Raw genomic sequence first — 12,817 nt, 5'->3', positions numbered from 1 at the left:
AAGGAAGGGTGAGAACTCCCACTTTGTTCTAAAGTGTAGGAAAGATTTTAAAGTCAGTATTTACTGCAATGGTGAATTCCATGGGGAATTTCTGTACTTTGAAGGAAGCCAGAATTCATCTTGGGACAGCGAAAATGCTGCCTTTCTAGATTTCTGAACTCCTTTCTAGTTCAGATTTGTGTTCCATGAATCCAGACCATTATCCTTGAGTTGAAATCCCATATTAATAAATGTAACAACATCCATAGATGATATTAACATATCCTTGTGACGAACTGGGACTGTTCTTGCTGGGGTGTGTGAATGCTGACAGGGGAGTGTGACTAGGATGGTCTGCATCGGGGGATGGGAGTCTGCCCGAGGGAACATACCTGAGCTTGTAACATGAGAACCCAGGAAGGGGTTGGAGGCCAGGTGACTCCGGGGCCCGGAAAACTGAACAAAGGCTGTGGGAGGGGTCGCTGAAGGGAGGGTGCTGGAAGCAGGCGGGAGAGATGGCTGGGAGGCAGAGATGGCTCTGACCTCCCAAGGGGGGCTGGGCTGGGATGCCCTGGGACCCCAAGATGAACCTAACGGAGGGGGTCCCTGTTGTCTGTGCCTGCAAGACCTGTCTTGGATTGTATTCCTGTCATCCAAATAAACCTTCTGCTTTACTGGCTGGCTGAGAGTCATGGAGAATTGCAGGAAGCCGGGGGTGCAGGGCCCTGAGTCCCCCAATACTCCGTGACAACTGGTGGCAGCGGCGGGATCTACTGCACCCCGTGGACGGCGCTTCCTGCAGTAAGTGACTGGGGAGCAGTAAAACGAAGGGGGATTGACGGGGACCAGGCGTGCTGAAGAGTGAGAAAGAGACGGTTATTACCCCTGGGAGTGTGTGACCAGCGAGAAGGACTTTTGCAGTAACAGGGTCCCCCGGGGGGATCGCAGCGAGTGGTCCCAGGGGCGGAGGAGTCTGCAGCTCGACCCTGGCAGAGAGGTGGTGACCTCGAGAAGGGCTGGCACACTAGGGGACCCCCTGGGAACTGTGGGGAGCTGTGAGCACACAGGCCGGTGAGTGGCCAGCAGGAAGATGTATGCCAAGCGGCTTAAGAGCGACCTGGTGGAGCTGTGCAAGCAGAGGGGGCTGTGCATTGGGAGGCTCACCAAAGAACAGCTCATTGCCCGGCTGGAGGCGGAAGATCGCGCGAATGAACTGATCCCTGTGTCTCAGGGAAGCAGCCTGGCAAATGCAGCGCAGGCACCAGTGTCTGTCCCAGCTGGGAGTGGTCAGCCGGCTGCTGAGGGCTTCCCGAGACCCCTCCTTCCTATGCCTAGGGGAAGGGTGGGGAGGAGCCCAGCAAATACCGAAGGCGCCGTGGCCCCCCCGGCCAGCAGGGGACCCTCCCGGCGAAGCTCGCCGGCCAGCAGAGGATCCTCCCGGCGACGTTCGGCATCCGTGGAGTGGAATTGGCTGGAATGGGAGAAAGAGCTAAAACTGAGAGAGCTGGAGGATCGTGAACAACAGAGACAGCATGAAGAGAGACAGCGTCAGCATGAACGGGAGGAGAATGAGAGACAGAGACAGGAGAATGAGAGACAGCATCAGCGTGAAGAGAGACAGCGTCAGCATGAACTGGAACTGGCGAGATTGAAGGGCAGCGAACCCCCGGCTGCGGTGAGTGAGGGGGGACCCAGGACAGCACGGAGCTTTGATAAGTGCATCCTGGCCCCACGCAAGGAGGGGGAGGACATGGATGACTTCCTGGAGGCCTTTGAGACGGCCTGCGAGCTGCACCGGGTTGATCCCGCGGACAGACTCCGGGTCCTTACCCCCTTACTGGACCCCAAAGCCGTGGCATTGTACCGCCAACTGGAAGAGGCAGAGAAAGGGGACTACGAACTATTCAAAAAGGCTGTGCTACGTGAGTTTGGGCTGACTCCTGAGATGTACCGGGAAAGGTTCCGGAGTCAGGATAAAAACCCTGAGATCTCATATCTGCAACTAGCCGTCCGCATGGAAGGATACGCCAGCAAGTGGGCTGATGGGGCCCAGATGAAGGAGGACCTGGTCAAACTGCTGGTACTGGAGCAACTGTATGAGCGGTGCCCATCCAACCCGAGGCTGTGGTTGGTGGACAAAAAGCCAGAGAACCCGCGACATGCAGGCCGGCTGGCTGATGAGTTTGTAAAGAGCCGGTCAGGAGATAGAAGGGAGGAGTCCCAAAGGAACAGTCCCACCACAGCGCAGAGAGAGAGTCACCATGGGACATCCCCGTGGGAAAATACAGAAAAACCCCATCAGAGGGGAACATCCGGCGTCAGGACCATCCGACCCACCCGGGGGGACCCATGGGACATGGGCTGCTACCACTGTGGCCAAAAAGGCCACATACGGGCCCAGTGCCCCAGGCTCAGAGACAGACTGAGCAGACCGAACCCGCACAGGGTTAACTTGGTAGGGGCCCAGACGGACGAGGGGCAGGCTTCTCACGCAAGAGGGGCTGGCAGCTTATCAACTGCTCAAGAGAGAGAAGGGCCCCAGGCCAGCTCCTCTAGGGGGCTGGATGCCCCAGACTCAGGGTTTTTGGTTTATACGGTGGGCGCGGGGCTGTCCCTCCGGAGAGAGTACCTTGTTCCCCTGGAGGTGGATGGGAGGAAGGTCGATGGATACTGGGATACGGGCGCAGAGGTGACGCTGGCCCGGCCCGAGGTGGTGGCCCCAAATCAGGTGGTGCCCAACACCTACCTGACCCTGACGGGGGTGGGCGAAACACCAGTCAAAGTGCCCGTGGCAAGGGTACACCTGAAGTGGGGGGCCAAGGAGGGCCCCAAGGATGTGGGGGTACACCCGTATTTGCCCACTGAGGTATTGATGGGGGGGGACCTGGAGAACTGGCCAAGCAGCCCCCAAAGGGCACTGGTTGTGACCCGCAGTCAGAGCCGGCGAGGGGCACTGCGCCCTGGCCTTGGGGGGGGTGCCTTGCCTGAGGCGCAGGACCCTAACCTGGTGGGGAGGGAACGCCCAGGGACACGGCTCAGGGAGGCTGCAGCTTCAGACCCAGCGGGCGAGAAAGAGCAGGTGGCCATCCCTGTCCCAGCTGCTGAGTTCCAGGCCGAGTTGCAGAGAGATCCCTCCTTGCGGAAGATAAGGGACCTGGCCGACCTCAATGCGGTACAGACCATGGGACGAGGTGGCCGGAAAAGGTTCCTGTGGGAGAAGGGGTTCCTGTACCGAGAATGGGCTCCCCCAGGGGAAATGGAGTCAGGGGGGATCAGGAGGCAGCTGGTGGTACCCCAGAAGTATCGCCGCCAGCTGCTGTGCCGGGCCCATGACATTCCCCTCTCAGGGCACCAGGGAACCTGGCGTACCCAGCAGAGGCTGCTACGGAGCTTTTACTGGCCTGGGGTCTTTGTTACTGTCCGACAGTACTGCAGATCCTGTGACCCCTGTCAGAGGGGGAGAAAGGCCTGGGACAAGGGGAAAACAGCTTTAGGACCCTTGCCCAGCATAAAGGATCCTTTCCGGAGGGTGGCCAAGGTTAAAAGGGCGGCTCTAAACCAAGGGAGCCCAAAGCACAGACCTCCAGACTGGAGCGCTGGGAGAAGACCACAGCCCAGTTGGAACCCCAGAGGTATGGGGGTGGAAAAAGGGCACAGGCCGTATAAACCTTCCCACATGCGAACTGCAAGTGCCATCAAGCACCCCCGACCTAAGGGGGGGCGTGAAACTGGAGGGGCCTGGTGTAATTCCCACCAAGGAATGGGAGGGATGCGGGGGCATCCATGGGAACGGGGGTAGGTTCGAACTTCCCCAGGTCACTGGCTAAAGTGACCCTGCTCAGTTCGGTCTCGAAGGGGGGAGAGATGTGACGAACTGGGACTGTTCTTGCTGGGGTGTGTGAATGCTGACAGGGGAGTGTGACTAGGATGGTCTGCATCGGGGGATGGGAGTCTGCCCGAGGGAACATACCTGAGCTTGTAACATGAGAACCCAGGAAGGGGTTGGAGGCCAGGTGACTCCGGGGCCCGGAAAACTGAACAAAGGCTGTGGGAGGGGTCGCTGAAGGGAGGGTGCTGGAAGCAGGCGGGAGAGATGGCTGGGAGGCAGAAATGGCTCTGACCTCCCAAGGGGGGCTGGGCTGGGATGCCCTGGGACCCCAAGATGAACCTAACGGCGGGGGTCCCTGTTGTCTGTGCCTGCAAGACCTGTCTTGGACTGTATTCCTGTCATCCAAATAAACCTTCTGCTTTACTGGCTGGCTGAGAGTCATGGAGAATTGCAGGAAGCCGGGGGTGCAGGGCCCTGAGTCCCCCAATACTCCGTGACAATCCTAATTCCATATGAATACAAAGAAAGATTATACTAGAAGTAGGAAAGAAATAGAGTTTTATAGTAGTTTAAGGATGGGAAAAAACTCTCCAAAGATCATAACTGGACAAAGCTATAGGATTTGAATCTGACAACATTGTAACTAAAACTGATTTGATGTAAATTTAAACTGCAAGCTGTCACCTGTAACTGCCAAAATTAGTGTTCACACCTTGTGTGTAGTGTTGAGCTCGCTTCACTTCACTTGGCTTACTACATTATCTGGCTTATTGCTTAAAAGAACTAATGTTAAAATCTTTGGTTTGATGAGTACTTAATTAAGTTTCAGCTGCCATCATTGTTACCATATCTTTGTGAAAATTCATTGTTTAATTGATACTGTTAAATTAGTTCCTAAGTCTAAATCTTTTAGAGCAGGGGTTCTCAACCGTTTTCTTTCTGTGGCCCTGCAACAATGCTATAAAAATTCCACAGCCCACCTGTGCCACAATAACTGTTTTTCTGCATATACAAGACAGGGCCGGTGTTAAGTGGTAAGCAGGGCAATTGCCTTGTGCCCCATGCCACAAGGGGCACCGTGAAGCTAAGTTGCTCAGGCTTCTGCTTCAGCCTCAGGCTTCAGTCCCATGCAGTGGAGCTGGGACCCAGGGTAGAAAGCTGAAGCAAGTGTAACACGGGTCCTGCTTGGTGGAACCCCTGAAACTTGCTCATGGCCCCCCCAAGGGGCCCCGGACCCCTGGTTGAGAACCACTGTTCTAGAGTTACTTTACTGTACACAGTTAGCAAATCTCCCTCCATTCTGCCCCTTTACAAAGAGACTGTCAGCTTCTGTGAGAGAAATGCCTCTAATTTCTTTAAATAAACTCTATTCCCATTTTAACTGAGTTTTGACTTACACTCAATATGTTAAATTTCCCCTTTCTAAAAGTCCGTTCCCTATCTCCTAACCTTACTCCAAGTTTAAAGAGTTTCATTTAACAGTTAAAATACCTTTCTATTGGAGTTGGCTGCTCGGTGCACTTCAAACTACAGAGTTATCTAATGTGTTGATATGTTACACTCTACAGTAGCCTTCTTTCCATTTTGATGTCTGATAACTTAAATTTTTACTGGTTTACCTTATTTCAAATACTAAGAGTCCTGTGTTCCTTAATTACTTTTCTGCATATCAATCTTGCTAGTGTTTGTTTTTTTATATATTATGCAGACTTTGTCTGTGACCATCTGTATATAAAAGTCTCTTATGCAAATTAACTCAATGATAAAAGCATCTCCTTCTAGGGTGACCAGATAGCAATTGTGAAAAATTGGGACGGGGGTGGAGGGTAATAGGTGCCTATATAAGAAAAAGCTCCAAATATCAGGACTGTCCCTATAAAATCGGGACATCTGGTCACCCTACCTCCTTCACATCTATCTCAACTTTTCCAAACCATTCACTTTGCCTAGAATTCAAACTTCAAGTAACCACTACTTGTTTAGGCTCAGTTACTATCTTTCACCATTTCTAAACTTTAGCCTAACTCCACCAAACCAATAGGTAACTTATTCAGTCTGCAGTGTTTATTGTAATAGTCACTGTGCATGTAGCTATCGTATCATTGCTTTCTACGTTGTCTCAGTAACAAGTTTCACAGTAACACAATTTCAAGCATCAGGTTCCAGAATCCAGGAAAATGTAGAAATGGAGGATGAAATTAGAGCTAAGATAATAAATGCCTCTCTCAGATGGAGAGAGAGAGAGAAAGATACCAGTGATTAAAAGGGGAAGTCTATAAAATGTTGGTTCATCCAGTTTTAATGTATGGTGCTGAGTGTTGGATAACAAAGAAGAAACATGAGCAAATGGTCTGTTCCACAGAAAAGCGAATGTTGAGATGGATGAGTGGGTATAAGCAAGAAAGGCCAGGTGCGGAATGTGTTTGCTAGAGACATGCTCAAAGTCACATCCATAAGTAAAAAAATGAGGGAGTGCAGGCTCAGATGATTTGGTCATGTAAAGAGTTGTCCTGACAACTATGTGGATAAGAGTCCAACAGTTCAAGACTGAAGGAAAAAGAAGCCAATCCAAGAAGTAGCAGTGGCATGTCATAAAGGAAAACCTATTGATATGTGGTGTGATAGAGATTCTAGCGCTGAACAGCGCACTTTGGAAGGAGAGGACTTGTAGAGCGAACAGCATTGGATGGGATTAGGGCAAGGAAGAAGGAGAGTTGTCACAGTAACACACTTGGATTTGGCATGTATGTCTAAACACTGCTTAATTTCAAGCTATAGAATCATGCTTACCCCTCAAAGTACTATTTCCTTAAACCAAAAGTAAAAGTTTTAGTAATGGTTTTGGTAGATTTTGTTTCAGTTGACACGACTTTCAATTATATTGTCCTAACCAACCTATCTAGTTTAATCAAAATTGTTTTTCTTCATTTAAGATATTGTAATAATGAAATTGAATTATAGTTATTGTAATCTGGTTCAAGAAGTTTATATTTGATACACTTCTTTAAGTTTAGCTGTTGATTTATGTTAATAATGTTTAGCTGCTAGTGAATCTTAATGAGGGTAAACAACAGGTTGATGCTATTAGTATCCTAAGTAATTAAATGAATACCATTGTTGTTGATGCTCATAGCTTTTTGAATTTAATACTCAGTTTTATAATAGTCCATTCAATATAGTTTTAATTTACTTTATATTTTAAGAATTTCTTGTTAAGTGGTTGCTACACTGTATCATTCATTTTATGTACCTTTCTTTCCCTATAGTTATCTCAGTTGCATAATCCTTGTGATCTAATTGTTGGTTTCTTTTATCGTTTTCTATTACTTGAATAAACATTTTCTGTGTTTCAAGTTCAGTAGTTTATTTTGGGGCATAGTGTATAGGAAGAAGAATCTGTGGTGAATTTTGTGATTTACCCCTTAGGTGCAGTCACGTTAATGAACATAATCAATAATTCCATCTTTTGATTCAGTTTTTCTGAACTAGTCGTGTGAGAAGCGAGTAATTAATAATTCTATCTAATTGTTTCTCCAATTATCAATTTTGATAATTGTTTTTCTTTTGGTTATTTTACTTTGAAAATTACCTGTTGTCCTATTCCTTTGGACCCCCAAAGCCCTTTCCCAAGGGGTGGTACTGTAAACACAGTCTACTCTCCCCAAAAGTGTGACTAAGACTGAATTATTTCTGCTCCCTTTGGCACAGGCAATGGGTATGTACCCCCTGGTCTCAACAGTGTGAGTCAAACCCAGACTCTAAGACTGTGCTGTTTTGGAAAACGGAAAAACTGAAACAGTGAGATAAAAAAGAACTGCAAGGGAGGGAAACACAAGATTTTATCCTGGGCACAGAGAGAACTCATTGGCAACAATTTTCATGATTATTTATTTTCATTATAAACTTGAAATTATCATCTTATATTTTCATTAGGTCACCTTCTGCCGTACTGCCTTGAGCTCAACTTGAAACTTTCATTATCATCATGAAATCTCTGAACTCTGGATTCAATAGTAATTATGTTTTGGAATTACTTAATAAAATTACAATTTTGATCTTCTGCTTTGGCCCCCTCCCCAGTAATCACTACCCACTTTGGTGTTCATCTGTTCATAATATGGCACATTTTATAGAGTAAATTTAACACAAGATTCAGAATGAAATGTAAATGACCTTTACTGTTAATATTGGTATTGTAAATTAGACTCTGTCACAAAATCTACCAAGACTCTGTAGCACTAACACTACAGGGATTTGCTGGTCAGCCTCACCAGTTACTGTCACTCTTGATAAGTAAGCACGAGTGGTCTGGAACATTTAACAATTCAGCAATGTGAAATGTGGTATGAATTCTGCAGTTGTTCTGCTCAGATGGTTTCTCTCATCTCTGTTTCAATAGTTGTTGAAAGACTTAACTGTTAAGATTGGGGAAGTGCAAAAATTAAAAGGAACTTTAAGACTGAATCTGATTTTACATTGAGTAAATCAGGATAAGCTCCACTGAAGTAAATGGAGTTATGCCAGTGTAAAATGGGTGCAAGAGAATTGGGCATTTAGAAAGAATTAGAATATTAGAACAAAAAGATTTCAGAGGATAACAGAAATGGCTGTGCCTCAGTATTTACCTCCTTAATTCAGGTTTCAAAACCTTCTTATGATAGAGGAAAAGTAACCATAGAACTTCTGTGCTTTTGTCATGTAGCTTTTATTTAGGAATTGCTTGTCATTATTTCACACTTTGCAATAAATTAAATAGTAAAAATGTGCTACATACCTACTTGCTTAATACATAAATAGTAATATCTAGCTTATATAACTTAAACCTATTCTCAATTGTTACAGTTATAATACATTTTACTGAATACATTAGAACTGCACACATTTATTAACATTTCATAGCCTGGACAAGTTTTCATTTGGCTTTTTGGTCTGTTCTATGCATTTCTGTAGCTAGTACACAAATTGACAATTTAAAAGTATTTTTTCTCCCAATATCAATTATTTTACCCATCACACTCAGATACAAGGGTATTATCCTAGCTCTTCCAAACTGTTATCTGTCTTGTGGGAATTCACAGTGCGATACAATTAATTAATAACTATGTATCCAGTTTCAGTTTAGTGGCATAAAGGAGAAGAGGGTCTCCCCCTCCACAGCCCCCTTCCCATGCTATCAGGCTTGGAAACCTAGCTTGAGTGCCTTCATCTTGTTGGGTTTTATCACGTATGATTGTCTATCTGCACTTCCGCCAGCACTTCAGAGACTGAAGTTTCCATTCTCTACGGTGAGACCCAGTTGCACAGTAGTTGCACTACTCTTTGCTGTAGGTTAATTGACATGCATAGTCTACCCTCAGATTTCCATGGCATCAAACAGCTCACTTAACACCGTTGACATGAAGCTTGTTTAAAAGATTAAGATAGGCTTCTGATTTCAAGAATCTAGGATACGAGTCCCGCTCCATTAGCACATATACAGTTTTTTGGGCTTCATCAAAACTTGTGAAAGTTGGGTCTTGAGCCTTTTTAGCTGTAGCTTTCCTGGTATGATAGTCAATATTGATCTAGGAAGAGAAAATCAAACTTCGTTAATATCTTTTAAAAAAAATAATTTTTGACACTGTATTTGTCACTTTATCTTCCTGAAACACAGACTCTCAGTCTTAAAACTCTGTCCAAGGTTTCTTTGAGCTACAATAATTAATCTATCCTTAAATAGCACCTTTCATTCAAAATTGATTGAACTTAAAAAAAAAAAAGATATACAAACTATACACAGGAATTGCCATTCATTGGTGCAATGCAGCCACTTCTGGGATCAGAGAGAGTAACAATTTAGGACAGAAAGTGAAGAATAAAATATCCAATTAAAATTGCAGCAGGATTTTTTGGTAGGATGTAGGCATCTAGTTTGGAATATGGCCTATGCTAACACTTCTACTTTTCTCCAAAGTGTCCTTGGATCTTTAAGGAACATAAATGATCCAGGCTGGTTTCATTTCTCATTCAAGTGACAGCATCTCTAGAACTGTCTCTTAACATCTTGCTGAAATCAGCACTGACTTAGAGGGAAGAGTGCCACCTGTTGAATCACCAGCACTACTTTCACCTGACGAGCTCAAGGCAGTACGGCAGAAGGTGACCTAATGAAAATATAAGAACCTATGGCTTCTCTTCCTGTTTTATTAAAGATGTATTTGTCCTGGTACAGCCCCATTTCTATCCTGTGCCAACTCCCTTAATCTTTCATATATAACACAGTACAGATTAACTTTGTACTTACTTGTTTAGCTGCATCTATCTGAACAAACTCTTCATAAATCTTTTCCGCCTTGTCTTGCAAGTGATCAGACTTGGTTTTCTTATAGTCCTCACAAGCCAGCCAGAACTCAATGTTCTCCTCACTGAATTCTGACTTCAGAAACTCCCTGAAGGCAACTTGACCGCCTATAGCAAACACAAGTACTTAATCAGTTATAATGTTATATTTATAACTTAAATTGGGGAGGATAAAATAAATACAATTAAGGTAAAGGTCACATTGAAGTCTCCTATTATAGTAATAAGATTTTGCTGAAATATACAGTATATATATATATTTTTGCAGCGCACTGCAAATGAAGGGTCTGATCCAAAGGCTACTGAAGTCAGTGGGAGTCTGTTCTTCTCTGCATGGTCTGACTTTGGCTCCAAGTGCACACATAACTCTTATCTGCATTATTTGGAGTAATGTGGGCATGTGGAATCTGATCCAACCCGATTGAATTTAATGAGATTATTTCCATTTCCTATGGAAAGGATGGGCTATAAAGTTAAGGCAATATATTACAATAGGTAGCCATGTGACAGTGAAGATGTGAATTACTGAAAGGCTATTGGCCATTGTTTTTAGCATTATTCACAAAATGCTATAGCTGCATAGATTTGTTTAGTCTGTATGAAAACTCACTCGATTAACATAAGAAAGTAGTAGTGATAAAATAATACACTTACTTTGGCTGTCAAGAAGCTTTTCCAAAGACTGGGACCATTGCATCACCTCTTCCGCAGAAAGCCTGTGGTGACCAAAAGAAAAAATACTTAACACAAGAAACAAAATATTGACTGTTTAGTTATTTTACTTAATTAAATTAATTAATGGCCTCTTAAGAATACTTAAAGAATACCATTGATTATTCAATTTTATGAAAATGCAGTGCTTGCTCATAAAATCTTTGGTGGACTTTGCATGAAATTGGTGGCATGCTGTTGCCCCTTAACTCGGACAAATAAGAAGCATCAGAGTTACTTTTATTGAAGTAAATAAAAGGAGAATGGAGGGTCTGTGGTTAAAGTCCTGGATTGACCTGGTTTTCATTCCAAAACTCATTAACTTCTTTTGAGACCTTGGGCAAGTCACTTCACCTATGTGTGCCATTGTTATCTCTATCTCTAAAACAGGGATAGTAATAGTTCTCTACTTCACGAGGGTGTTGTCAGGCTTTAATTCATTAATAATATAAGTGACCTATTAATGAATAGGTGTGGTGATGAGCACCACTGAACTGCCCATAAACAATTAAAAAAGAAATGGAAAAAAGGAAAACATAAAAAATTATTTCAACTCCATTGGTACCCTCTGTGTGGTGATGCCCGGTTTATAAAAACCCTTTTTGTAACTAGGAAATTGAAATTAGCTTGATCTTAGAAATACTTTATGATTCATCATATACTTTACACAAGAGTAAAAATTTAATAGACTTGTTTGTGAGGACAAAATATGGCAATCTAGCTTTAGTTCATAATTACTATGTATTTCTAGAATCCAGTACTTACGTCACATTTCTGGTGTTAGACTTGTTGCTAGATTCAAGATGTGGTACCATGGACTTCAAATAGCTTTTCAGATCTGCACCACTGAAACCAATGATCAGACATGTGTAATGAATGGATGATACTGGTTAAACACAGTTACAGTTAGGTAGCATTCTGTATGAAGGTCTTACGACTTGTAAACATTTAGGGCCAGATCATTCACTTCCAGGGTTGATGCCAATGGGATACTTATGCAAGTAATTACAAGCAATTGCTCCTTCTTTCCTACCCACTCATTTTTATATTCAACTTAGGAACTTCTCATCCATATCCCTTTGCATTCAAGCCCTGTTAGAATAATGTTATCGTTTTATAGCATTGAACATGCTATGCAGAAAATGCTTAGCTGTGGGTGAACTCTGTGAAATGGCACTAATTCTGAATTCTCAATTTGCTAACGTTAATTTCACTCCAAATACATTTTCATTTGACAGTAAGTCACATATACTTACAAAGCCTTTTGCTTCCTTTTATGAACTTTGCCTTCTCCAAGCTTGCAATCTGCTTCTTTCAGTTCGGTTGGGTGGTTGTGAGAAAAAAATAATCCTGGCATATTGCTTAGTCTCGGTATGTGACTTCTGAAGAGATAGTCCTGAGAGCCGCAAATGTCTGCTTGCTGCCTCTGGTGCCTGTTGCCTTTTATTGATCCAAGCCGCCTCTCGAATTGGTGTGAACAGATCTGTTTATCATGCAACATAACCACAGGCTGTGGAAGTTCCCCTTTTTCAGTGCACAGTGACGTGTGTCTTTCAAAAAGAAAACAGACAGCATTCGTCTTGTGGTGAAGTCTGAACCGGATGAGACTGGGTTTTGTGAGGCAAAAAAAAGTCTAAGTAAAATTTGAAAAAGCACAAAAAAGTCTTGTCTACGTCTGATTGGTGATTTGAAAAAGTCTGTTATGAGTATGTTTTGGGACTTTTATTAAATGTGCTTCCAGATGTTCCAGGTTCATTTCATCTAGTTAGAATGTACCTGCTGTACTATGGGATGGATCAGCTATACCCATTAAGTACAATTAGAGAGATGAGATGGGTGAGGTAATATCTTTTATTGGCCCAAATTCTGTCTGTGAGCATGACAAACTTCTTCACGTCTGAAGGTCTCACCTGAAAAAGAGTTCTGTGTAAATTCCAAAGGGTGTCTCTCTCACTGACA

The 12,817-nt window shown here is 44.1% G+C and overlaps 1 protein-coding gene across 1 annotated transcript; it reads right to left on the bottom strand.

Annotated features, from left to right (window-relative positions):
* Positions 1-8,505: 8,505 nt before the first annotated feature.
* RGS1 (regulator of G protein signaling 1) lies at positions 8,506-12,359 on the bottom strand. Its single transcript, XM_054037648.1, has 5 exons — positions 12,115-12,359; positions 11,624-11,704; positions 10,802-10,863; positions 10,092-10,255; positions 8,506-9,372 (listed from the first exon to the last, which is right to left on the bottom strand). Exons 1-5 carry the CDS (start codon positions 12,357-12,359, stop codon positions 9,187-9,189), a joined length of 738 nt encoding a protein of 245 aa, XP_053893623.1. The 3' UTR covers positions 8,506-9,186.
* Between the last annotated feature and the right edge of the window lie 458 nt (positions 12,360-12,817).

Source organism: Malaclemys terrapin, chromosome 8 (genome assembly GCF_027887155.1).
Source record: "Malaclemys terrapin pileata isolate rMalTer1 chromosome 8, rMalTer1.hap1, whole genome shotgun sequence".
Lineage (NCBI taxonomy): Eukaryota > Metazoa > Chordata > Testudines > Emydidae > Malaclemys > Malaclemys terrapin.
Note: the sequence above shows the minus strand (reverse complement) of the source record. Positions and strands in the feature narration are given on the sequence as shown.

Excerpts from the sequence above, each read along its gene's own strand:
- RGS1 (XM_054037648.1), bottom strand. The coding sequence starts at position 12,359 with ATGTTGCATGATAAACAGATCTGTTCACACCAATTCGAGAGGCGGCTT. Across the intron at positions 10,864-11,623 it reads TCTAACACCAGAAATGTGAC|GCTTTCTGCGGAAGAGGTGA; the intron begins GTAAGTACTGGA and ends TGGTCACCACAG. Across the intron at positions 9,373-10,091 it reads AGATAGATGCAGCTAAACAA|ATCAATATTGACTATCATAC; the intron begins GTAAGTACAAAG and ends TTCTCTTCCTAG.